Source organism: Sphaerodactylus townsendi, linkage group LG15 (assembly GCF_021028975.2).
Source record: "Sphaerodactylus townsendi isolate TG3544 linkage group LG15, MPM_Stown_v2.3, whole genome shotgun sequence".
Taxonomy (NCBI): domain Eukaryota; kingdom Metazoa; phylum Chordata; class Lepidosauria; order Squamata; family Sphaerodactylidae; genus Sphaerodactylus; species Sphaerodactylus townsendi.
The window spans coordinates 23,111,200-23,137,200 of record NC_059439.1 but is presented as its reverse complement, the minus strand read 5'-3'; the positions used below and the strand labels follow the sequence as shown (position 1 = coordinate 23,137,200).

Below are 26,001 nucleotides of genomic sequence, written 5' to 3'. Positions count from 1 at the left end.
TATTGCGTGGCTGTTTCCCCCCTCCCTCCCACACACCAATGTTCTAGCACTGCGGTGTTCAATATCTATTTCAGGATGCAGCACTTTTTGCAATCTACTCACCCCCTAATAGAATGCAGTAGCCTAGCCAAGCTTTTCCTCAGTGCTTTTTTCATCTCCTGATTCCTGAGAGTGTATATCCAAGGGTTTAAAAAGGAGGTAACTACACTGTACATGAGGGTTGCTATCATGTCTCTCTGTGGTGAGTCTCCTGAAGATGGAGGGACATAGTTGAAAAGCACTGGCACATAAAGCAGGCCTACAACCATGAGATGGGCGCTGCAGGTGGAGAAGGCTTTCCATCTCCCACTGTGTGATTGAACCTTCAAGAACAGAAAGGAGATGATGTAAAGGTAGGAGAGGAGAGTTAAGACAAAAGGGATCATGACGATTGACCCAGTGACAATGTTGAGGAGGCTGAGGTTGACTACTGTGCTACTGCAGGCTAGTCTCAAGAGTGGTTTGATGTCACAAAAGAAATGCTCAATGATATTGGGACCACAGAAGTATAGTCGGGAAGTCATGATGGAGTGCATCAGGGCATGAAGGAATCCCATGGTCCATGTAGCTGCTGCAAGTAGAAGACATGATCTCGGGCACATGATGAGCAGATACTGCAGCGGGTTACATATGGCCACATATCGATCATATGCCATGGCTGCTAGAAGAAGAGCCTCACTGCTGCCCAGGAAATGAAAGAAATGGAGCTGGGTGATGCATCCAAGAAAGGAGATTCTTCGGTGGGCCAACAGGAAGCCAACAAGCATCTTAGGAACAATGACTGTAGAGTAGCAAATGTCCAGGCATGATAGGTTACTGAGGAAGAAATACATAGGTGTGTGAAGTTGGTGCTCTGTCACCACCACACACACAATAGCACCATTTCCAAGCACACTTGCTAAATAGAGGAACAGGAAAAGAACAAACAAGAAGTTCTGAGCCTCCTGTCGATCTGTCAGGCCAAGCAATATGAAATGAGTGACTTCTGTCTGATTTTCCATTGTGGCTGGGATAACAACAAATAATAATAATAAAAAATATGTAACACCTTTCATTAAAGACACTTGAATTCTACTTAATCAAAATGTGAAGCCCGTTGTGGGATTCCTATGGCAATAAAGCATCTGAGACATTTTTAGGGAAAGTCAGAAGAGTTTTTTTAATGCTAAAGAAATCCCAAGTATGGGTCTTAGACATAAGAATCTGATTGAAATCCATAGTTTGACAAGTTTGAACCTGTTGGACATTTTTGAGCACATCCTTCTTTCATGCCCCCCATCATCAGTCATTCTCATTCCCTTTATCTTTTTCATCCTATCCTCTCACAGGGATGTTGTGAAATCTTTGAAAAATAAGTCCAGGATAAAAATGTAACACACCAATCTCCTCTGAGCTAGTAGCCACTGAAACTACTCACAATGGTTTATGCATGAATTCTGTAGAAGTGACAGGATAGATCCTAGCAATAAGTGATTATCAAAGCAACTGTTTTGATTCATAACACTTTAATGACTTACTTTGTTAGCTCTACTGACATGAATTAGATTTTTTATAGTTCTCATGTGCTGCAGACAAGAACTTCAACTAAGTCACCAAGAACACCATCTACCATAAAAATCCCTTAGCACCAGATTTTTTAAAAATATATATTTTCCATGAATAGGTCTTTCCAATCATGTACCTGTAAGTCTTGGTGTTTTCTCTCTTTAAAAGCATCTGACTCAAAGGTGGGAAACAAGACAAGACATATCAGTTTATGATATGAAACAGAATAATGTGCATAATATTCAATAGAGCTGCAAAATGCTGTTGTGGAGGCAAAATCTTCCTTTAGTTATATTCATTTCCCACCTCAGGGGAAATGCCATCTCAGGGGAAATGCCAATACTCTGACAACTCTTTAATGAAATGGACAAACCACTTGGGAGACCTTGGTGGTACAATAACAAGACAAATATTCCTTTGTTGGGAGAGCAACATTCTGGATCATTTTAAAGATGGTGCTAGTAGATGAACAGTGAATCAAGAATAGTTTTTTTTTCGACATGTCCCCTATGGAAACAAAGTCTCCACAGTCCAACTGGCTTCTCAGAATACCTCAAAAAATGCCAAGTCTTTGAGAGGGATTGATTCTACTCATGTTGTATGAGGGTAAAAATACATAAAAGACTCCTTGAGTTGGACTGATTGCTTGAAGGACAGACTGGCCAATTATGCACAAGGTGTCTGCTGTGCTGCAGAGGTGAATGTCTGTCAAAGCAAGATGTCTTGTACAAATGTATTTTCCTGAGCCCCACTTTCAATTTCTATTCTCCCCGCACCAAGCAACAGTGACTATGGAAATTATATATATATTTATTGGAACATTGATGGATCCAACCCAGGATGATTTGGTATACATGCACCAAAGTCTTGATTTCTTTATAATAATGAAGTACAGGTATTCTCCTGATCATCGTATTCTAGAACATATTGGTGGCTATTTATTTACTTCAGCCTGCCATTTTGAAAAAAACCCTGATGTTGTGATTATTCCATGATTTCAGATGTTTTGTAGCATCTGATCACAAGACATCTGATCACATACCTGCAGGATTGCCTTCCAGCCTGCCATTCCTATGAAATTTGAGATAAAGTGGGTTACAATGATAATAAAAATTGAATTAAAATCCATAGCAGTCAAAACATCTAATTATGGGGAAAAGCAAGGTATCTGCATTGCTTCTCATTTTCCCTTTCTTTTAGACCCACCACATATGTCATAGGAATTACCATCCATTGTTATAACTTAAATAGCAACACTAGCACGGCTAGCATCTGGTGGCACAGTATCTGGACTCCTCATTCTGCCACTTTCCCTACCTACAATCCTTTAGTTCTGCCTTTGATTTCCATTGAAGAAGTTAGCAGAGTGTCCACAAAGTCCATAGAGACACATGCAATGCAAATATTGTGGGGGGGGGGGGTTACCTGGGGTGGGTGTTAAATAAATAGTTGTGTTGGAAGAAGTTGACAGGGATAACTGTTTTCACTCAAGGATCTTTCTGCATGGATATGAAATGTCTTAAGGTTGTATTGTATAGATTTTTTTCATTAAAATCCATAAAGTATGATCAAACATTAAGTGTCAATGTCAAAGGTTTTCCTGAATAATTCTACATTGTACAAATTGTAGTATCATTACAAAGTAGGTGCCTCCATAACAACTTTAGGAAGGCTATTCCAAAAATAGGAATAGCCACTGAAAATCCTAGGCTCATTCCGCACATGCAGAATAATGCACTTTCAAACTGCTTTCAGTGCTCTTTAAATCTGTGCGGAATAGCAAAATCTACTTGCAAATAGTTGTGAAAGTGGTTTGAAAATGCATTATTTTGAATGTGCAGAAGGGGCCCTAGATCTGTAGTGACCATTCTAATGACCCTACAAGAGGTATTGGTTCAAACTGTTGGTTGTGGGAGTTTATATTGGGGGTAGCAGTCCTTCAGGTATGTGATCACATGTCTTGTGATCAGATGCTACAAAACATCTGCAACCATGAAGTAATTACAACATCAGTTATTTCAAGAAAACAAAGTTGGCCAACATGGCACCAACCATTCAGGCCCCAGAGAATGTTCAGTTGAAAGAACTGATCTAATTCAACTTCAGATACATTTGCATGATGTAACTTATTTTACTTTTACTTTTGTCCACTTTTGCAGAAGTATATGCAAAGAATTGTACCCAATCAAATTTTCTGTAGGTGTACAAGGGAGGAGGCCTGCTTTCTAGCCACCTGAAAGGTTATGATGAGGGTCATGGGACCTGCATTGACCAAAGTCACAAGAAACAGAGGCTGCTGTTAGGAGGAGAATAGAGCAAAATATATGACTGGATGCAACCTACACATTTCCTCTTTCTTCTGCCTCAAGGGAATTATATTTGCCACAAAACTTTTTGCTTTGAGAGCTGGGATCTGAAATAGAACTGATCGGAGAATTATATATTTCTTGCAAGCAGTCATCCTGTGACTGATAATTACTGAGATTACTGTAATCAGTGAGAACGTTAGAGATAGTAGGGATTAAAGAAAACTAGCGAAGATGCTGTATTTTTAAACAGTACTGTTTGCTGAAATGCCTAATAACACTGATTTGGGGACTTTGAAAAATTCTAACTTAACTGTATAAGCTCAGTAATGCCCACTTTCCCCCTAGGTTTTCAGTTTAATATTTTCATCCATTTGGGAGGATTCATAGATGTTGGTAGCTGTTATAAGGATAGACACTGCTGGAAGTTGTAATCCAGTCATTCATCCATTATACAATACATTCCTTTTTCACTCATTAAACATTCCATCCTTGCTTCTTTTGTTTCTACAAAATTGTAATAATCTATCCTGTCCCATAACTTGCTGAATTAATTTTTATGGATTACATAAGTATTTTATCTAGCATTCTGGAGACTGACAGTTGTTCAAACTACAGTTCACTTCTTATTAAATGGGAAAAACCAATGTGTTCTATAATTTGCATAACCATGATCTTATGGAACTGCCACTTTTTATCCGATTCCTGAAATTACACAGTTTTCATTATGGCTATCTCATCTCATACCACTCTAAAAATTCTATCATCACTGTGAGCTTTCACATTTCTCTCCCACCCCAGAAATGGAATAGTTCTTTGTATCTTGGATATTGTGTGAAACCAGCTGCATTTTTTTTTGGCCATAATGCTCTTTTTGAAGCCATTAATGATACTGATGGTATCTCACTCTGTTTGCAAAATCTCGTGTGGGAAATGTGCTTTCAGAAGACTCCTGCAGAATGGGTACTATGAAGATGGAGATTTTATCATTGGTGGTATTATGTCTAATTTCATTGCAATAATTAACATACATGCAAATAATAGCTTTGAACAGCATCCATCTCCCTATTTATTTGATGCTTGGTAAGATCTGCTCATTAATCTAGTTCAACCAAAAACTCTGGATTTATGGTTTGGATCCAGTTTATTGCAATTGATCACTTATCTGCAAAGTGCTGCCTTCTCCCATGATTTCTTGGTTAATAATTAAGATCTGCATTGACCACTCTCTGTGTGACCCTCAATGTCAGAAGTCAGACAAGTGGCTACAAGGAACAGGGTCTGTTCTATTGTTTCACCCTGTTGAACATAACTCTCCCTGGGCTAAAAGTTCCTCTGTTGTCTAATCTTGCTTTAAGTGCCAAGTCACAATGTTATTTTCTGTCTTGCCATTTTACCTGAGAACGTGTAGACGTTTTTAATTTAAGTAGGTGACCTGGATTTGGGTGGGTGATCCTTTAGCCTTTGCTGAGATGGCATTTTCAAACAGTTGGGCTGTGTTTTAAACTGTATTTTAAAGATGTTTTTATTGTGTTATATTTTAATTTTTGTGCAACATTGAAATAACTCACAAAAAAGCAGTCAAGAGTGTTGGACCAGGGGAACTTGAGTTCACATCTTTGCTCAGTTGCGGAATATACACAGACCACTGACAATAAGCCCCAATTGAGCCTGGTGGGCCTTACTTCTGTGCAAACAGGCATTTTTGAGATTGTATTCAATATCTTGGCCAAGTGCTGCTTGATAGGTATGGCACAAGTCAGTCTCCAAAATATGGCACTGGTGACAGTAAAATGCTTCCGTGAGCCGTCAAATCTATCCTATCTAATGTGACACTTCCCTTTTTCCAGGACATCTTTATGATGCCAAAATAGGTTTTATAGGTGAAGCAGAATCTGACCCCTGGTATCCAGAAAACAGTTTCTAATTCAGAATATTAGCAGGGACCTCTAGCACTTTTATTATTACCCTAATGGTTTCCAGTCTGAACAAACTGATCTCTTTGAATTGAATTAGTGGTTGGGATTTTTTTTTCTCAGCAACAATTCAGTACAGTGGATTGGATCATTGAGGGCCTTTCCCCACTCTTTTCCATCCCTCCTAGGCCGCGCGCTGCTCTCAGCGTGCGGCATCGGGCGTCCCCACAACACCGCGCCCTGCGTGGGGTCATCAAAAGGCGCCCTTAAGAAGAGCGCCTGGGATACCGCGTGCTGAGGGGGCGCGACAGCGGCAGCGTCGGGCCGGCTGCGCTGTAGCTGCCCCTGTCGTGGGGAGTGCCAGGGGACCCTGCGCTACTCTCCTCAAGTAGCACGGGGTTTAAGGTAAGTGGGGAAAGGCCCTCAGTGTACTTAAACTTGCTAAATTGTTCTGTACTGACCACTTTCAGTATAATCTGGTTGTTGTTGTTTTCATAGATCAACTTTGTTGACAATGGTATGTCTGTTTCTGTTCTCTTCCTCAGTCCTGTTTTGGCTATTTCAGCTCTGAAGTTGATTTGCAATACATGTTTTATCAGTGGCGACTGGCATTGGCATATAGGTTCTTACAAAGTTACCATCATAGAGATGTTTATTTTCACAGGCAAGCTAGGAAAGAATGCCTTCCAGTAGTCAGCTGCCAACTGCACTACTAATTTTCTCTTTCAGGCTATTTCCAAAATCATTCCAGTTCATCCTGGCATTCTTGTTTACAGTACAGGAGATCAATAGGGATTCCACACTATTGCCTAACTTCACTCTTGGAATCCACCTCTGTCAAGATTTTTTATATGCAAAGATGGTTTATTTGAGCTCTATACAGTTAACATCAGGTCAACATAAGATGATTCCTAACTATAACTGCAGGAGAAGACAACTTATGGCTGCAATTGGAAGTCTTCGATCTGATTTATCTATCAATATAGCGGATTTCCTAGGGATATACAAGATCCCACAGGTAAAAGGCAAACAGATATAAATGCTTAACTACTGCTTTGAAATTGGAAGAGGAGAAGTTTCTTAATCTGGTGTGAGCTATAACATTGGAGGAATTATTGAAGCCCTTTTAACAGCTGCTTTGTGGAGAAATATGGAAGACCTTGTTTGTTTAGAACAGTGATAGCGAACCTTTTCGAGACCGAGTGCCCAAATTGCAACTCAAAACCCACTTATTTATCGCAAAGTGCCAACATGGCAATTTAACCTGAATACTGAGGTTTTAGTTTAAAAAAAAACGGTTGGCTCCGAGGCGTGTGTTACTCAGGAGTAAGCTTGGTGGCAGTCGCTGGCTTTGCTTTGAAGCAACCATGCAATTCTTCCAATGGGTGTATCACAACCTTAGGAGGGCTTACTCAGAAGCAAGCCCCATTGCCAGCAACCAAGCTTACTCCCAGGTAAAGGATCATGTTTTAGTTCTTCACATGAAAATCAGTGGGGTTTAACAGCGCTTAACAGGGTTACCTACACTGCTTCCCCAAAACTAATAATCGAGCCAGTGGCCCAGGCCAGTCTAGATGTGTGTGGGGGCACTCTGTTTGCGCGTGCCCACAGAGAGGGTTCTGAGTGCCACCGCTGGCACTCGTGCCATAGTTTCGCCACCACTGGTTTAGAATGTTTTATTCCACTTTTCCAGCAAATTTTCCAAGGTGGCTTACAAGTAAGACCATAAAACACAGCCACTAAAAACAAGCCAGTGCCACTTAAAAAGACCAAACAAAGTCATACAATCATAAGGTACACCTTGAACAGTCTCAAATGCTGATGATAAAACAAACCTTGTGCCAGAAGCATAGCATAACAAATGTTTTTTAAAATAATAAAATACCCTTTTGTTAAAAAGATTGATTAAAAAGAAAGCTTTTACCCAGCACCTAGTAGAAAGTAAGTCACAGAAGAGAACATTCCAATCACTAAAAAAAAAAAAATGGTTTCATCGCTTCTTATATGTCCATCATTATACTGAGTGCAGTAATAAATTATATTGTTTCACATGAAGATGTTAGTTGGGTCAGTTGAGGTGCAACAGTCAAGAAAATTGTATGATTCCGCAGTAGAATATAGTCCCAAATGAATATGAGAATTATCATTTAATTTGTACACACTGCCTTTGTCAAAATTATTATTTTGTGTATTTTTGTACACATTGCACTTTGATACCAGAGCATTTATAGTTCATTGAACAAACATCTCTCAAAAGGATGGTGAGGATCAGGGCTATGTAGCCATTTGGCTCAGGTGGAGGATTCTATCACAAAGAAGGTCTAGCATGTTGAGTTCTGAGGAATATAGAATATAGCTGCCCTAACTCTCAATGTTAGAAGTGTTTTTAAATAGTTATTTGTCTTATGGATTAATGGAAGCTTAATTATGGCTCACAGATTAGAGCTGTATCTAAATCAGTATAGGGAGTGATCTCAGAAATTAGACGAGTTCTACCAATATTATCAAGGCATCAAGTTGACATGTAATATAACAAATGCCAAGTTTCATGTAAATGTAACGCGCATATGAACCAGTGCAAAATTACAGAATGTTAGAAATGGATAAGGTTCTGATTTTTAATGGGAAATCACCATGTTCTTTTTCCTTAGATCAGCTATGGCTCATCTGACTCCATCTTGAGTGATAAATCTCAGTTCCCTTCCTTCTATAGGACAGTTCCAAGTGAATCAGTGCAGTTAATCGGAGTGAGCCGTTTGCTTGCACATTTTGGTTGGAAATGGGTCAGTTTAATCAGCTCAGATAACACCAATGGCAAGAGCTTTCTTCAAACAATTACCCAAGAAACGAGGAAAATCCATGCTTGTATTGAGTTTGTAGCTCTTTTGCCTGTCCATCTTGAGCTTAATCTAGAATCTGTCATTGCCTTAGGTTTGAAGGTTTTAAAGCTGACATCCAATGTAATGCTTGTTCATGGAGAGACTGACATGCTATTTCAGCTACATGTTATTCTCAATCACACCCAGATTAGTGGCAAGGTGTGGCTCACAACAAGCAGTTGGGACTTCACTTCTCATTTTTCCAGAATCCCCTTTAATTTGACAACATTCCATGGGGCTCTCTCTTTTGCAGTACACACACGTGAGATTCCAGGATTCCAGGATTTCCTCAAAATGTTTAACCCCAACAAATATAAAAATGATTTCCTTCAGAAACAGTTTTGGTCCCAGGTATTCAAATGCTCATGGGAAGAGTACATATTGGATGAAGCCTGGAAAAGGTGTACAGGAAAGGAGAAGCTGAAAGATCTTAACATTGACCTCTTCGATATGAACACATCCAGGCATAGCTACAGTATTTCCAATGCTGTTTATGCAATAGCACATGTTTTACATGAAATGTACTGTTTACAAACAGCAAAGAAAAAAGCAGCTAGAGTGGAGCTCCATGATATTCATGCATGGCAGGTAACCACCTCTATTAGAAAACTGTTACATGAGTGACCAATAATGTAATAAATTGTATTCTGCTTGCCAAAGCAAAGCAAATTTTCATTACAGAAATTAAATGCACTATTGTGGTGAAAGGAGTTCCATATTCCTGGAAATTGTGATAGATCCAACACCATGTTCTGCAGAAGTGAAAATACTACTGAACGCTTATGGTATAGGGCTGATATTATCATACATTCTAATGGACTGTTCTGGAGAACCTCTTACAGGGTTTTTTTAAGAGATGGTGCTAGGGACTGCATCAACAAGGAGCAAGAAGAAAATTCATTTGTGTGAGAAAAGTACCCTTGTCCAAGACTGGATCCATCCCATACGTTTTACTAGAAATGTTTCTAAACAATACAAGGGGTCTTCTCTAATATTATTGTAGTCCTGATGCTGCCCTTGTTATATATGCATACATCTGTGTTGTATTTCTTTTTTCTTCTTTAAAATTAGCTAAATTCTCTCTTGAGGAAAGTCCACTTTAACAACACAGCTGGTGAGGAAGTATCTTTTGACCGGAATGGTGATTTGAATGCTGGATATGACATTCTGAACTGGGCCATTTTGCCAAATAATACCCCGCTTCCTACCCAGGTTGGATATCTTGAAGCTCAGATTTCCACGAGTGAAGTCATTGTCATCAGTGAAGAAGCTATAGTGTGGAACACCAGATTTAACCAGGTCAGGAACAATGGTGGAAAGACATGAAGGAAATGTGTTAGTAACATTCTTCTTACTGAATATCTCTTTCACTAGTGCTTTTCACAGTCAGAGAGCAAGTAGTTTCAAATGTAACATGGGGTCATTATACAGCTTTAATAACACATATTAAAGGTGCAAAAATAAAGACGTCTTTGGAAGGCATTCCACACAGCTTTTTTCCCAAGATGTTCTCAAGACGCCTTATTTCAACTTGAAGGCCGTTTCCGCATGGTCACGGTGAGGGTTGAGTCGGCGTACATGACGTGCGAACGGTCCCGGAAATTACCAGAACGACAGTGCCGCGCTGTGCTGTCGCCCGATTGACTTACCTTCCCTGTGACCATCCGGCACATCACCGAGGCCAGACACATGCCCCCTCTGCCCTGCGCAACTGCTCCGGAGTTGCAGGGCAGGGGGGCGTGTCCCCCGGCCTCGGCGACACGCCGGACGGTCGCAGGGAAGGTAAGTTGATTGGGAAATGGGGGAGGGATGGTGCCTTCCTGCCGCTGCCATTTGCATGGCAGCGTTTGGAAGCCGCTGTTCCCCCAAAACCTCACAGCTGTGCCCCCCATGCGAACAGATCCCTGGGGACGGTGTTTTTGCCGTCCCCAGGGCGCTGTATTGGGCCCGTGCAGAAAGGGCCAAGGCTAAAAAGTGCACCCTCCTGCAACATGTTTCCTGCCTGGTTGTGTGGAGCACAGGAGTTCAATAGGTTTCTTATTTTTTCCTACCTGCCCGTTTGGCTCTCTGGTCAGTTTCACCCTCGGCTTGCACCTGACATTTTGTGAGCTGCAGAAAGGATTCTCCTTGCTGCCATTTATTCCAGGTTACCCCAATACATTTTTTCTGCCTGCTCCAATCCAGGGTACCTGTTCAGCTCAAAGAGTACGTAGTTGTATTCAGCTCGTCCTGTTGATTCTGGCAATATATAATTTTCCTTTTTCAAAATTGTGCATGAGCTAACTTCACAGCTATGTGGACACAGTTCTGAAAATGTTAACAGCTCAGAAGACTGGTCTGCCAACCACTGAGAAACATTAGGTAGACATTCCCGAACTTGATTTATATTAGTTTTGTTGTACACCGCCCGGAGCCCCTCGGGGATAGGGCGGTATAAAAATCTAAATAATAAATAAAATAAAAATAAATTCCCATTGCAGAAAAACTTTTGGGTTTCTTTTTTTGGGGGGGGTCGCTGCACAGAACATATGTCAAATAAAAACACATTTTGCCAAATAATGTCCTCAGTCATTAACATATAAGATCTGAGTGATGTGGATAGGCGGTGCTCATAGAAACCCTTGATATGACTTAGACAGATTCCTTTTAGCTAAATGGAATTTTATACTCCAAAGGTTGGGATACCAGTTACTGAGGGTGCAAACAACTAGAGAGAGTGGTTCTGGTGGGTTTTCCGGGCTGTGTGGCAAGAGAGAGCTCTGACTTTTATTTTTTCCTGGAAACAACACATTAGCTATTGTAGGTAAATGAATGCTGCATGGATGGGCCTTTTGTCTATTCCTGAAATACTCTATTCCTTGTATAATTATGATTATTGAAATTCATTTTCATCAATATAACACACTCTTTTATACTTAGACACCAACATCTGTGTGCAGTGAAAGTTGCCATCCTGGCTTTAGAAGAATAGTTCCACTTGGGAAGTTATCATGTTGCTTTGATTGTGTCCAATGCAGGGAAGGATCAGTCTCTAGCCAAAAAGGTATGTGTCCATTAAGCTGTCACTATCTAACCTACATTGGAGTAGGGTTGATGAGGCGGACTGAAATTATTCTAACAGAGATGTAGCTCCTACAATACATATTATACCTGCTAGGTTTTTTTTTTTAACTGGGTAGATGGAGAGATTCTATTTAGTCAGCTAAAATACCATGGGGGGCATGGAACCCATATGGAAAAAGATCTCATGGAGTATGAGCTATATAGCAAGCTGGGGAATTGAATGAAATGAGAGATTATCTACAAATCTAGGTCTCATTCCGCACATGCAGAATAATGCGCTTTCAAACGGCTTTCAGTGCTCTTTGAAGCTGTGCGGAACGGCAAAATCCACTTGCAAACAGTTGTGAAAGTGGTTTGAAAATGCATTATTTTGCATGTGTGCAGGGGTAGGGAACCTGCGGCTCTCCAGATGTTCAGGAACTACAATTCCCATCAGCCCCTACCAGCATGGCCAATTGGCCATGCTGACAAAGGCTGATGGGAATTGTAGTTCCTGAACATCTGGAGAGCCGCAGGTTCCCTATCCCTGCATGTGTGGAAGGGGCCTGGGTGTTTGTTTTAAAGCTAACTAAAAAATAATTGTAAGTACCAATATTCAATGATCAGTGTTCACAATGTTTTTCCAACAGCTAATCAGATTCAGATTTTCAGAGCCATGTTCAATGTCATACTTATCAGAATTACTTTTCATTTGAAATTATTTTGCTTCACTTCTTCTTCTTCTTTTACAACCTCATTAATAAAATTGTCATGGATATCTTTTGCAAATTTCAGATATGGATTATTGTGAGGAATGCCCACAAGAACAATACCCAAATGACCAGCAAGATAAATGTATTCCAAAGGTCATTTTGTTTCTGTCATATGAAGAGCCTTTGGGAATTGTCTTGACAACCTCTGCAGGGTTTCTTTCCCTCATCACAGTTATAGTTCTAGGAATATTCATTGAACACAGGAACACACCAATTGTGAAAGCCAACAACCAAGATCTCACTTTCCTTCTTCTTTTCTCCCTTCTGCTCTGCTTCCTTTGCTCCTTGATATTCCTTGCAAAACCAAGGAAAATGACCTGCCTTCTCCGACAAATTTCTTTTGGCATCGTCTTCACGGTTGCAGTTTCCTCACTCTTGGCAAAAACGATCACTGTGGTCTTGGCTTTTCTGGCCAGAAACCCAGGAAGTAGGGTGCGTAAATGGATAGGGAAAAGACTGGCAATGACCTTGGTTATCTTCTTCTCCCTGATTCAAGTTGGCATCTGTGCTGTTTGGCTGGGGACTTCACCTCCATTCCCAAATCTGGAGAAGACATCAGAGCATGGAAAAATTAACCTTGTTTGCAATGAAGGATCTGTTGCCATGTTCTACTCTGTACTCGGCTACATGGGTTTTCTATCCATGGTCAGCTTCACTGTGGCTTTCCTGGCCAGGAAGTTGCCTGATGCTTTTAATGAAACCAAATTCATCACCTTCAGCATGTTAGTCTTTTGTTGTGTCTGGTTGTCCTTTGTGCCAGCTTATTGGAGCAATAGGGGCAAGTCCATGGTGACTGTGGAGATCTTCTCCATCTTGGCTTCCAGCACTGCTTTACTTGGTTTAGTCTTTTTCCCCAAGTGCTACATCATTGTGCTAAGACCACAGAGGAACAGTAAGGTGTCTTTACTTCAGAATGCCAGTGCTCAAGCCAAACATTTATAATGGAAAATATGTTTTACATGTTTGTATTTTGAGTGAAATCTTAAATAAACTGCACATTATTTGACAGTATTTCTGAAGTAGAAAATGCCTAATTTATTGGCATCACATTTCTGTAATGACTGCAATATTGAATGCTATGGTGCATAGCATGACCTACATGCTATGGTGCATAGCATGACCTACACAGTTCAAATTTCACCGGTAAAGCTTCTGTGAAATGCTGAAACCACATCAGTCTTTTTACATCTAGTGGTAAATACTCTTTGAACATGGGTAGATTTTGTCTATTTGCTCTATTAATTCACCCTTTTTTTTTCTTTACTAAAATACCCATCTCTCATTGATTTTGTCTGCACAGACCTGATGATCCCCACCATATGATTTTTGGTTATCAAATATATCCCTCCTCCATTTTTCAGTCACAGAAAAGCTGGTTGGATCCAGCCTATTTGTATCATGTTTTGCCTTCAAATTTGCTGTAATGTACACATTCCACCAGTCTTGTAAATCTTCAGATGCTGGTCTCTATGGCATGACACCATGGCTGAGTTTCCTCCTATCCCCAAACTCCTCCCTGCCGAGGCTCCACCCCCATATTTCCAGGAATTTTCCCACCTATAGTTGGCAACCACATCTAGGTTTGCCAAGGGCAACCAGGCATTTGCAAATATTTCCCTTCTACCTGCTCTTTGTTGTCCAAATGGGAAGAGCCACTTCTTCTGGACCAAAAAAAGGATTTTGTTCGGGGGCTTCAAATTAACTTTGATACCACTCTCCCTCCCCCACCCCCAGTTTTATATTGTCAGCTAGGAGCAGGCTCTTGATAACTAAGCAGGGCTTTTTTCAACTGGTGGGGCCCTAATTAAGAGGAAGGAATGTGCAGGGTCACGTAAGGCAGATAAGAACATTGGCGAGCACTCTGAATCATTCATGAATGGAGTTCTCCCAAAGCAAACACATTAGCAATACAGCCAACAAGGTATTTGGAGGTGGCACCCAACATGTTGGTCAGCATTATCTGAGCTTTAACTTCTATTGTCGTGGCCTCCCCGGACAAAGCTGCTGTTGACACAGATGGCGAAGAGGAGGAAGACTTTGGTCAGTCATGGTTGTCAGCTGTTGACCCTCTTGCTCTTGTTGTTAGCAGAAACTGATTCTGACAGATCAGAACAAACAAGCAGCTCAGATCTTTGGAATCTGAAGCCTCCTGACCCTGGACCCATGGAACCAGCCACTGTCCTCAATCCACTGGACTCTCCCCTGCATTTAGAAAGGAGGGAAAGGTGCATATGAGAAGACATGCAAGCCAGAAAGAGAAGTCTGAGGATAGCCAGACAACAGCTGCCAGCACACAGCTCAGAGGATGATCCTGGTCATATCTGAAGCAGTCAGCTCTTAGGCATAAAATAGAAACTGGGGGTTTACTGCATCTGTAGAAACAACATGTCCATTTAGCACATGCTCACATTCCCTTGCAACCCAGGCCTGCCTATTTTGCCTGACCCTAGAAAGGAGGGACTGTTTATACCTTCCTTTGGCTTCACTTGCCTGGGGGCAGAAACAAGAAATCACCAAGACAGCTGATACAATGTTCATTAAATTTCATCTCTGCAACTGGTCTTAACATTTTGCACCAGATGAACTTCCCTGACCACCTTCACAAGCAACCCAGGAAATTCACTGTTAGAAATTGAATGGTAAAGAAAAGCAGATGATCACCATCGGGTCCATGATCAGCTGTGAGGCAAGGTTGTTTAGTTTGTCCCAGGACAAGAGCTCAATTTGGTGTTCATTTTAATAAATTCCTTTTTGTGTTCAAGATGCTTAGGTATTTAATCAGAGAGGCATGAAAAAGAAAGGATTATTTTTTAAGGAAAAATCATTGAAAATATATGGATCATCCTGTAATCAAGACAATTCACTTGTTATAGTTCACTTAGGCCCCTTCCGCACACGCAAAATAATGCGTTTTCAAACCACTTTCACAACAGTTTGCAAATGGATTTTGCCATTCCGCACAGCTTCAAAGAGCATTGAAAGCAGTTTGAAAGTGCATTATTCTGCATGTGCGGAATGAGCCTTAAGCAGGTTTCTCGAGATGTTGCACATTTTTTCCAAACAGGGTTCCAAATAACAGAAAGGAATATTCGAAGCCTTAATGATCATATGTTTCAGATGGGGAATTTGCTAATTGTTTTGAAATTCCTTCCTTTAACTATCAAGAGATTATTCTCAGTAGACAGTCTGTTGATTCCCTTTATAAAGCCCTTTTTGAGTAAGGCATAAGCTTGTGAAGTGGCAACATTTGATTGTCTCCATGAGGTAATGTTGTTCATTTCAAACAATACCTGTATAGCGTGCAGCAGTTATCTACCTCTCAGCCATTCATTGTTGATGCTGCTTGATGGTTAAAGGTAATATTTTTAACAATTATTACTCACACATCTTATTTAATGCCTTATTTCTTTCTACCTAAAAAAAACCCATGGGATTCTTAGAAAGTCATTCTGGGAAAATATATACAGATTGATCAAATGATGCCCATACATTGTGAAAAATAACCTGTCAAATGAAAGGCCTTCCAGTGGGTAGAAGGGACTTCCTTTAAGCCATATTTGTCCATAACAACTGATTGCTACAATGTAAAACTCTTGCACCTAGATTGTACTCAAGGTCTTCTAAATCAACCTGAAATCCACACAGAAGTGGATGTTATTTAATAATCCTAATTGAACACTCCGATGAAACCCAAGGCTCCATTTCAGAGCACAGCAGAATGCTATTATAATCGTTACATTTAAAACAGAGGCTCATTCCGCACATTCAGAATAATGCACTTTCAAACTGCTTTTAGTGCTCTTTGAAGCTGTGCGGAATAGCAAAATCCACTTGCAAACAATTGTGAAAGTGGTTTGAAAACGCATTATTTTGCTTGTGCAGAAGGGGCCAAAGAAACAAATGAGCTCATCTCTAATACATGCTCATGCAACACAGAGGGGGGGAAAGCCGGTCTATTTTGAGGACAGTACTAGTACCTTTGAGGAGAGATAACCTTTGAGTGAGCTTTCACTCCATTCCTAGTTTGTAAAATAAATTAGGGGGAAAACTTAATGTGCATTCATCCTGAATATGGCCCTGACATCTCATTAGATACAACCACTTTTTTGCTCGTGAAAAATGGAGGAAAATCACCAACCTAGTTACATTTGAGATCATGCAACCAGCATAGACACAATTTTGGGTCATGGAGGCCGATTGGTTGAGGTGGAATGAAAAGTTGGATTCATCCTAATCATGAAACAAAAATGTTGGGTTTGATCCTCGCTAGATTTTCCAACAGCAGGATAGAACTTTGCTGCTTTCCCCCTTTCACTGTGGGTCACTAATCTTCATGAAATGCTGCTCCTGTACAATAAGGAACCCTAGGGGATGGCATGAGGAAGAGGGGAAGGTAGAATTGGTGGAAATTACCAATGTAGTCTGGATCCAACCCAGTGCTTGTACTCTTACAAGTCATTCAGCTTATGTCTTCAGATGTAAATGAGTATTTTGTTATTTTCCATTCGGACCAATGGGGGTGAATATTATGGATTGCTGGACCCAGAATACAGGGGACAGCTATTTTCCACAAAATGAATCGTAGGACTACAGATCAGACGGCTTCCTAGGTTTCCACTGTTTTAGCAAAACTTTTCAGAATGAGAATGGGCTTAGACAAAATTAGTCACATTCTGTCAGTGCAACCTACCTGACACGCTTTTATTAGGATAAAATGAAGAATAAAATTATTTGATTGATTGATTGATTGATTGATTGATTGATTGATTGATTGATTGATTGATTGATTGATTGATTGATTGATTGATTGATTGATTGATTGATTGATTGATTGATTGATTGGACTGTTATATCGCCCAATCCCCTAGGGGCTCTGGGCGGTGTACAACATAAAATATAATTATAAATAAATTACTAAAACCTTTAAAACAGCGATAACAATAATAGAGGCGTCCGCCACCCCACTTTTAAAATTCTCCCCAGGAGAGAGGGAGGGCAGAGTCCCATTAGATGATAGGCCGAGATGAAAAAGCCAACTGGGGGGGGGGGGCACTAAACTAAAATGACATCAGCATAATGATGTAAAACAAATGAACAAACAAGCAAACAAATGATTGGCATCTGCAGCTAGCCATTTTATCGCCCAGCACTAAAAATGGATTGCAATCTTTTATTTAATGTTGTAATTAAGTAACAACGAGATTGCCTATTATTACAGGTGGGTGTTTGGTAAACCTGAACCAGAAAAAAAAACACCTCTGAAAAGTACCTTGATGGCAAAAATACTCTTAAACAGATACATTCACAGTTCATCATTTGGTTACAATTTCAATCATAGTCTACAATATTAAACATTTCAGTCAGAGCCTTTTTGGTTGAACAGAACACGTAATGTCTTTTTCCAAAACAAGAAGCAGGGAGCAACCTGTTTTCAATTGTCATCTTTAGAATGTTCATAGGGATCTCCCAGAATTCCATACTGTTGAATGCAAGCAAGGCTGTAAAATCCAACAAAAACTTATCTAAAAAGGTGGAGGAGCAGAGCAGGAAACATTTGTTCAGCACAGAGATACTAGCTAAATAACAAAATAACATTTCACAACAAAAAATGGCCTTTCAATTTATATTTAAGTGTTTAGCAACATTAAGGCTTTGGATCTTTCACTTTTAGATCTTATTGTTTTTGAAATTCTGTTTCAGTGATTGAGACGATGAAGACTATGGAGACAGCCAATGAAACAACCATAGCTACGTTTCTCCTTCTTGGATTTGGGGATGCCCCTGAACTTCAGATTCCTCTCTTCTTGGTTTTCCTGATAATCTATAGTGTGACCATGACTGGAAACATCATCATCATTGTTTTAGTAATACTGGATCATCACCTTCACATTCCCATGTACTTCTTCCTTGGAAACTTGTCTTGTTTGGAGACCTTCTATACTTCAGCCATTTTGCCCAGGATGTTGGCCAGCTTTCTGACAGGGGACAGAACTATTTCTCTTGGGGGCTGCTTCATCCAACTTTATTGCTTTACTGCACTGGCGATTGCTGAATGTTACCTGCTGGCATCAATGTCATATGATCGGTATTTGGCAATATGCAAGCCCCTCCAATATGCAACCCTCATGAGCGGAAGGCTCTGCTTTGTGATGTCAGCTGTATCTTGGCTTTGGGGGATAACAGTTATGACTTTATTAGTGAGTTTGATGTCACAGCTGGAATACCGTGGTCCCCATGAAATTGATCAGTTCTTTTGTGACCACACAACAATGCTTAATGTATCATGCAGTGACACAACTCTGGTGACACTAGTGGGACTCACGGTCTGTTTCATAGATGGGGTTCCTCCTTGCCTTCTGACCTTACTGTCTTATGTGCGTATAATTGGTGCCATTGTACGAATTCCATCTTCTGATGGAAGAAAAAAGGCCTTTGCCACCTGTTCTTCCCACATTACTGTAGTCTCCATATTTTACGGCTCGCTGATATTTGTATATTTGCTACCAAAAAAAGAAGCTCTGAAAGAAGTAGACAAGATCTTTTCAGTTTTCTATACAGTCTTAACCCCGCTAATTAATCCCCTTATCTATAGTCTAAGAAACAAAGAGGTTAAAAATGCTTTAAGAAGACTTGTAAACAAATGTGGGATTTCTAAGAAATTTGTTAGAGATAGACAGTAATTATATTGAACTTGTCTGGAATAAAATTTGCAGTATGGAACAATTATTGTTTTTGTCATGTTTTCAGTTCTATTTGCATACTTTGATTTTCAGCTTTTCTAAGTGAATGTATAATAAAATGGAGTATGGAAAAAAAAGGAAAATCCAACTTCCTTCAAAGCATTGGGTAGACATGCCCATTGCAGAAAAACTTAAAGGGGTTTTTTTTTGGGGGGGGAGGGGGGCTGCACAGAAGTATGCATTCACATTTTGCCAAATTATGCCTTTAGTCATTAACATATAACATTTGAGTGATGTGGATAAGCTGGTTCACAGAATCCACTGATATGACTTTTTAAAAAGGTTAGACCCATTCCTTTTAGCTAAATGGGATTTCATATTCCAAAGTTTGGGATACCAGTTGCTGTGGGTGAAAAGAACTTGGAGAGAGCTCTGACTTTCATTCTTCCTGGAAACAATACATTAGCTATTTTGGGCAGCTGAGCCTCACCACCTGGCAACGATCATGCGATGTGCACATGGGTGGAGCATTCTCCCTATACATTAGGCAGCATGTGGTTGTTCCAGCCTTCTTCAGCGCCTGGAGAAAACTGACCCACCCACCCTCCCTATTTTAAAGGGAAGGGGTTTTTTCCTGCTTTATTTGTTGCAGCCTTGGCGGTTTGGGCAGAAGACTGCATCCTTGTGGGGAGGCTGAGCTTGTGCGCTGGACCTCATGGCTGGGGGCTTTCATAAAAAGCTTGGGGTGTGGTGGGCTCATGGTGCTTGCTGCGGAGGCCTCTGCAATTGAGGGACTTTTGTTAGATGGGACTTTTGTCTACTCCTGAAATACTCAAGTTTGCAGCCAGATGTTCAGCGTTCCAACTGGTGAATAACCACAGGACAAGCCTTGGAATTAAATTGGGCTACAGCCCTTTTATTAATGCAGAAGCTGGGCAAGCAAGAGGAGCACATCAGTTTAGCAGCTGGTCAGCACCCCTGGCTGACCCCAGCAAAAACCACAATACCTATTGGAGAGGAAAGAGAGGTACTGGGCCACTGGGGCACCAGCTCTTTGTGGCCCCCTAACTGCTCGGGTGTCAGGCTCAATTGCAGAGGCCTCCGCAGCAAGCACCATGAGCCCACCATGGCCACCATCCATAAAGATAGTTCAAGGCCCTTTGATCAGGTAGATCGTTTTCACCCATCTGTATGACAATCCCTTGAGGCTCAGCAAACCTCAGAGAGCGTCCCGGATAGCTTCACATGCCTGGGACAAAAACAAGAAATCACCAGGGCAGCTGATATAATGTTCATCAAATACTATATTTGCGATTGGTCTTAACACTTTGCACCAGATGAACTTCCCTGACCACTTTCATAAGCAACCCAGAAAATTCACTGTTAGAAACTGGATGCTTAAGAAAACCCAGTGGTCACCGTCAAGGCCATGATCAGCTGTCAGGCAAGGCTGTTTAGTTTGTCCCAGGAGAAGAGCTCGATTTGGTCTTCATTTTAATAAATTCCTTTTGCATTATTACCGTATATACTCATGTATAAGTTGACCCGCATATAAGTCGAGGCACCTAATTTTACCACAAAAAACTAGGAAAACAAATTGACTTGCATATAAGTTGAGGGTGGGAAATGCAGCAACTACTGGTAAATTTCAAAAATAAAAATAGATACCAATAAAATTCCATTAATTGAGGCATCAATAGGTTAAATGTTTTTGAATAATAATTATTTCAAAGAAAAACAGTAAACTAGCTCTGTAAGCCCTGATTCTCCCTTTAAATCCACTCAGAAGGAGGGGGTGATTTAAAGGGAGAATCTGGGGGAAATTTGAGGGTGCCTGTCAGGGGAGGAATGTTTATGTTAGCAGTACCAACATTTCAGAGTATTTTTTAGGAGGCTCTCCTGATGATACCACCCAGGTTTAGTGAAGTTTGGATCAGGGGGTCCAAAGTTATAGACCTTCAAAATGTAGTCCCATGAACTATTAGCTTCCATTGGAAACAATGTGGGATGGGGGCACCTGATGATACCCTGAAATGTTGGTGCTGCTAGCCGAAAAACTGCGCCCCTGGTGGCTGACAAAGTAAAAACCCTAAAATATTTTTTTTTATATACGCCTCACTTGCGTATAAGTCAAGGGGGGCTTTTTCAGCATAAAAAATGTGCTGAAAAATTCGACTTATATGCGAGTATATATGGTATATATCTGTTAAGGGTGTTTGTTATTTAATCAGAGAGGCATGAAAAAGGGAGGACTGTTCTTTTGTTGTTGTTTTTAAAAAATAAGTGAATATGAATTATCTTGTGATCAAGAGAATTCACTCATTGTAGCTCACTTAAGCATGTTTCTCGATAGGTGGCGCATTTCTCTAAATAACAAACAGGAGTATTTGAAGCCTTAATGATCATATGTTTTAGATGGAAATTTGCTAATTATTTTGAAAATCCTTTCTTTAAACCATCTAGAGATTATTCTCTGTAGACACAAGCATTTTTTTTTTTGCGTAATGCATGGACTCGTGAAGTGGCAATATTTGATTGTCTCCATGAGGTAATGTTATTCATTTCTCACAATAGCTGGATAAATGCACAACAGTTATCTACCTCTCTGCCATTCATTGTTGATGGCACTTGATGGTTAAAGGTAATATTTTTAAATATATATTATTCATACATCTTATTTAATATCTTATTTCTTTCTACTTTAAAAAAACCTTTGTGATTATGAGATAGTAATGAAGGAAAATGTATACTGCTTGATCAAATAATGCTCATACATTGTGAACAATAACCTGCCAAATGAAAAGCCTTCCAACTGATAGAAGGAACTTCCTTCAAGATAAAGCCATGTTTGTCCAAAGCAACTGATTGCTACAGCATAAATCTCTTGTACCTAGATTGTACTCAGTGTCTTTTTGAATATGACCCACTTTCTAATTCAAGCCGAAATTCACACAAAAGTGGATGATATTAAATAATCCTAATTGAACACTCCTATGAAACCGAAAACTATATTTCAGGGAACAGGAGGATGCTATTATAATAATTACATTTTAAAACAAACAAATTCTTCTCTAATACCGGCTCATGCAACATGGAGGAGAAAAACAGGTGTATTTTGAGGAGGATAAAGCTGGAACCTTTGTGGAAAGTTTACATTTGAGTGAGCTTTCACTCCATCCCTAGTTTGTAAAATAAATTAGTGGGGGGGGGGGAACCTTAATGTGTATTCATCCTTTACATGGCCTTGACATTTAGTTAAATTCAGCCACTTTTTTGCTGGTGAAAAATGAAAAAAAAATTCACCATCATAGTTACACTTGAGATCATGCACCAGCATAGACACAATTTTGTTTCATGGAGGCTGCAGTAAGGGGTCCAATTGGCTGAGCTGGATTGAAAAATTGGATGCAACCTACTCATGAAAAAATGTTGAGTAAAATCCTGACTAGATTTTCCATCAGCAGGATAGAACGATCATGCTTTCCCCCGTTAACTGTAGGTCACCAATCTTCATGAAATGCTGCACTTGTAGAGTTAGGAACCTTAGAGAATGGCATGAGGAACATGTAAGAGGGGAAGGAAATTACCAATGTAGTCTGGATCCAACCCAGTGCTTGAACTCTTACAAGTCATTTAGCTTATGTCTTCAGATGTAAATGAGTATTTAGAATATTTCCTTGACTAGTTGGGGTGAATATCATGGATTGCTGGACCAGAGTACAGGGGACAGCTATTTTCCACAAAATGAATGGTAGAACTGCAGATCGGAAGGTTTCCTACGCTTCCACTCTTTTAGGAAACGTTTGCTGAATGGGAATGTGTTCAGACAAAATTAGTCACACATCAAACTGAATTTCCCCAAAATGCCATTTTCCCCAAATTCTTTGGGACCTATTCAGCCCACTGCATAAAAAAAACAATTAATCCCCTTTCCATTCTCACTTTCTTACCTCTCTTATGTGAGTGTAAGAGGCAGAGTCCATCATTCAACTTTAGACTTGGTTAGGCTGAGCTCGCAGTTTAAAGCTAGGCAGAGCGAGACCAATCCTACTGTTAAACACTGGACTCGGACTGGTTGATCACAATATTTAATTATGTGCTTGAATCAGAAATCCATATGCCTGCTGCCTCTGAGACCGATGTGGAATTAATTCCAAGACAGGCAAAAAAGACCAATACTTTTTTTGGGGGGGGGGGCATTTCTGGGTCTATTAAACTTGGGCCTGAAAAATACCCTCCCCCCAAGAGTGGTGATTCCTATCTATTACATTAGAAACTAGTTGAATATTAACTTTACAACAAAAAAATGGTGTTTCAGGTGCCAAATGATATATAAATTTATAATAAAGTTAAGGCTTTGGAACGTTCACTTGTAGACCATATTGTTTTTGAAATTCTGTTTCAGTGATTGAAACGATGAAGAATATGGAGACAGTCAATGAAACAACCATAGCTACGTTTCTCCTTCTTGGATTTGGGGATGCCCCTGAACTTCAGATTCCTCTCTTCTTGGTTTTCCTAATAATCTATAGTGTGACCATGACTGGAAACATCATCATTATTCTGTTAGTAATACTAGACCATCACCTTCACATTCCCATGTACTTCTTCCTTGGAAACTTGTCTTGTTTGGAGACCTTCTATACTTCAACCCTTCTGCCCAGGATGTTGGCCAGCTTTCTGACAGGGGACAGAAGCATTTCTGTTGGAGGCTGCTTTATCCAGCTCTATTGTTTTGGTACGCTCCTGATTGCGGAAATGTACTTATTGGCATCAATGTCATATGATCGGTATTTGGCAATATGCAAGCCCCTCCAATATGCAACCCTCATGAGCGGAAGACTCTGCTTTGTGATGTCAGCTGCATCTTGGGTTTGGGGGATAACAGTTATGACTTTAGTAGTGAGTTTGATGTCACAGCTGAAATACTGTGGTCCCCATGAAATTGAGCAGTTCTTTTGTGACCTCACTCCAGTGATTAACCTATCATGCAGTGACACAACTCTGGTGACACTAGTGGGACTCGCACTCTCTGTAATAGATGGTGTGCCTTCTTGCCTTCTGACGTTGCTGTCTTATGTGCGTATAATTGGTGCCATTATACAAATTCAATCTTCTGATGGGAGAAAGAAGGCCTTTGCCACCTGTTCTTCCCACCTCATGGTAGTTTCCATATTTTATGGTTCGCTGATATTTGTATATTTGCTTCCAAAAAAGGAAACTCTGGAGGAAATAGACAAGATCTTTTCAGTTTTCTATACAGTCTTAACCCCTCTAATTAATCCCCTCATCTATAGTCTAAGAAACAAAGAGGTTAAAAAAGCTTTAAGAAGACTTATAAACAAATCTGGGATTTCTAAGAAATTTGTTGGAGATAGATAGTAATTATATTAAACTTGTCTGGAATAAAATCTACAGTATGGAACAATTATTGTTTTTGTCATGTTTTCAGTTCTATTTGCATACTTTGATTTTCAGCTTTTCTAAGGCTCATTCCGCAGATGCAGAATAATGCACTTTCAAACTGCTTTCAGTACTCTTTGAAGCTGTGCGGAATAGCAAAATCTACTTGCAAACAGTTCTGAAAGTGGTTGGAAAATGCATTATTTTGCGTGTGTGGAAGGGGCCTAAGTGAATGTATAATGAAATGGAGTATGGAAAAAAAGGAAAATCCAACTTCCTTTGAAGTCACCCTCATGGTGCTGTTGATTTATCCATGAAAGTACTGTAAGGATAGTAATAGGGATATATTGTGGATAGGATAGTAGGATAGTAATAGGGATATATTGTGAGTATTTAAGTTACTTTTAAAACAATATTTGATGCTTAATCAGATAAGTATTACTGGTGTAATGCAGGAGAGTGGCAAGAAACTGTAAACCATTATCTTTGCCCTCTGTTTTTGCAACTTCTAGCTTTCTTTTGCTGCCTGCCTGATGACATTTGTAATTGTCATACTTAGCATTATAACAGTCTGCCTAATCCAAGCTCTTCTGACTTTTTTTTTTTGCTGTCCAGTTCATTGAGTAGATAGATATGAACTTGTCAGCTTTTACTTATCTCGAGGCTGGTCTTTATTGTGTAAATAGGGGACCAGGTTGGCCTTTCCAGGAACATTTGTTCGCCTCCTTTTGTAATAACTGTTATTGTTATTTAACTGCTCCAGGGGTATTCCAGCATTCCTGTGCCTTTTGTGCTTATCTGCCTGACCCTCACCCAAGTTTCCTTAATGAGCTGAAATTGAAAGTTTCTTCATTTTTGTTACCAGAAACTTTTCCAGTTCGTGCTTAGCTGGAGAACAGAAAAGCAACTCATTAACAATGACATATTTTCTTTATCCTGTTTGTTTTGGTATCAAAGACCCATCTAGGCCTTTGATGTGGTAGCAATTCCAAGCTTTTGAGTCTGAACCTGTACTCAAGCACAAAGCAGGTTTTTTTTAATTTAAAAGTGATCAGGGTTTTTTGTGCCATGTCATGCTTTTTCCCCAATATAAATTACTCCCCCAAACATTAAGTGTCATTGTCAAAACACATTCTGAATAATTCTGCATTGCACAAATTGCAATGTCATTACAAAGTAGATGCCTTCGTGGCAGCTTTAGGAAGGCTGTTCCAGAAATAGGAGTAGCCACTGAAAATCTTAGATCTATAGTGATCATTCTAATGACCCTACAAGAGGGAATAACCAACAAGTGTTGGTTTAAGGTGTTGGTTGTGGGGATTGATATTGGGGGCGGTAGTCCTGCAGGTATGTCATCAGATGTCTTGTGATCAGATGCTACGAAATGTCCAAAACCTTATTTTACTTATATTTTTGTC

At 40.0% G+C, this 26,001-nt stretch overlaps 4 protein-coding genes across 4 annotated transcripts; 3 read left to right on the top strand and 1 right to left on the bottom strand.

Moving 5' to 3' along the window:
• Positions 1 to 98: 98 nt before the first annotated feature.
• LOC125444160 (olfactory receptor 12D1-like) lies at positions 99 to 1,040 on the bottom strand. The gene has a single exon (XM_048516597.1). The coding sequence runs from the start codon at positions 1,038 to 1,040 to the stop codon at positions 99 to 101; it is 942 nt and encodes a 313-aa protein (XP_048372554.1).
• Positions 1,041 to 8,979: 7,939 nt separating this feature from the next.
• On the top strand, positions 8,980 to 13,442 carry LOC125444159 (vomeronasal type-2 receptor 26-like). The gene is made up of 4 exons (XM_048516596.1): positions 8,980 to 9,273; positions 9,757 to 9,984; positions 11,605 to 11,728; positions 12,523 to 13,442. Exons 1-4 carry the CDS (start codon positions 8,980 to 8,982, stop codon positions 13,440 to 13,442), a joined length of 1,566 nt encoding a protein of 521 aa, XP_048372553.1.
• A 4,769-nt stretch (positions 13,443 to 18,211) lies between these two features.
• On the top strand, positions 18,212 to 22,712 carry LOC125444158 (olfactory receptor 6N1-like). The gene is made up of 3 exons (XM_048516595.1): positions 18,212 to 19,176; positions 20,276 to 20,348; positions 22,680 to 22,712. The coding sequence occupies exons 1-3, from the start codon at positions 18,212 to 18,214 to the stop codon at positions 22,710 to 22,712; spliced, it is 1,071 nt and encodes a 356-aa protein (XP_048372552.1).
• Positions 22,713 to 23,605: 893 nt separating this feature from the next.
• Positions 23,606 to 24,562, top strand: LOC125444157 (olfactory receptor 1020-like). Its single transcript, XM_048516594.1, has one exon. The coding sequence runs from the start codon at positions 23,606 to 23,608 to the stop codon at positions 24,560 to 24,562; it is 957 nt and encodes a 318-aa protein (XP_048372551.1).
• Positions 24,563 to 26,001: the final 1,439 nt, after the last annotated feature.

Coding starts and splice junctions, on each gene's coding strand:
- LOC125444160 (XM_048516597.1), bottom strand. CDS start 1,040: ATGGAAAATCAGACAGAAGTCACTCATTTCATATTGCTTGGCCTGACA.
- LOC125444159 (XM_048516596.1), top strand. CDS start 8,980: ATGTTTAACCCCAACAAATATAAAAATGATTTCCTTCAGAAACAGTTT. Junction 9,274..9,756: donor ATGATATTCATGCATGGCAG/GTAACCACCTCT, acceptor CTTTAAAATTAG/CTAAATTCTCTCTTGAGGAA. Junction 11,729..12,522: donor ATCAGTCTCTAGCCAAAAAG/GTATGTGTCCAT, acceptor TGCAAATTTCAG/ATATGGATTATTGTGAGGAA.
- LOC125444158 (XM_048516595.1), top strand. CDS start 18,212: ATGAAGACTATGGAGACAGCCAATGAAACAACCATAGCTACGTTTCTC. Junction 19,177..20,275: donor AAATTTGTTAGAGATAGACA/GTAATTATATTG, acceptor GCTCAATTGCAG/AGGCCTCCGCAGCAAGCACC. Junction 20,349..22,679: donor GTTCAAGGCCCTTTGATCAG/GTAGATCGTTTT, acceptor CGTTAACTGTAG/GTCACCAATCTTCATGAAAT.
- LOC125444157 (XM_048516594.1), top strand. CDS start 23,606: ATGGAGACAGTCAATGAAACAACCATAGCTACGTTTCTCCTTCTTGGA.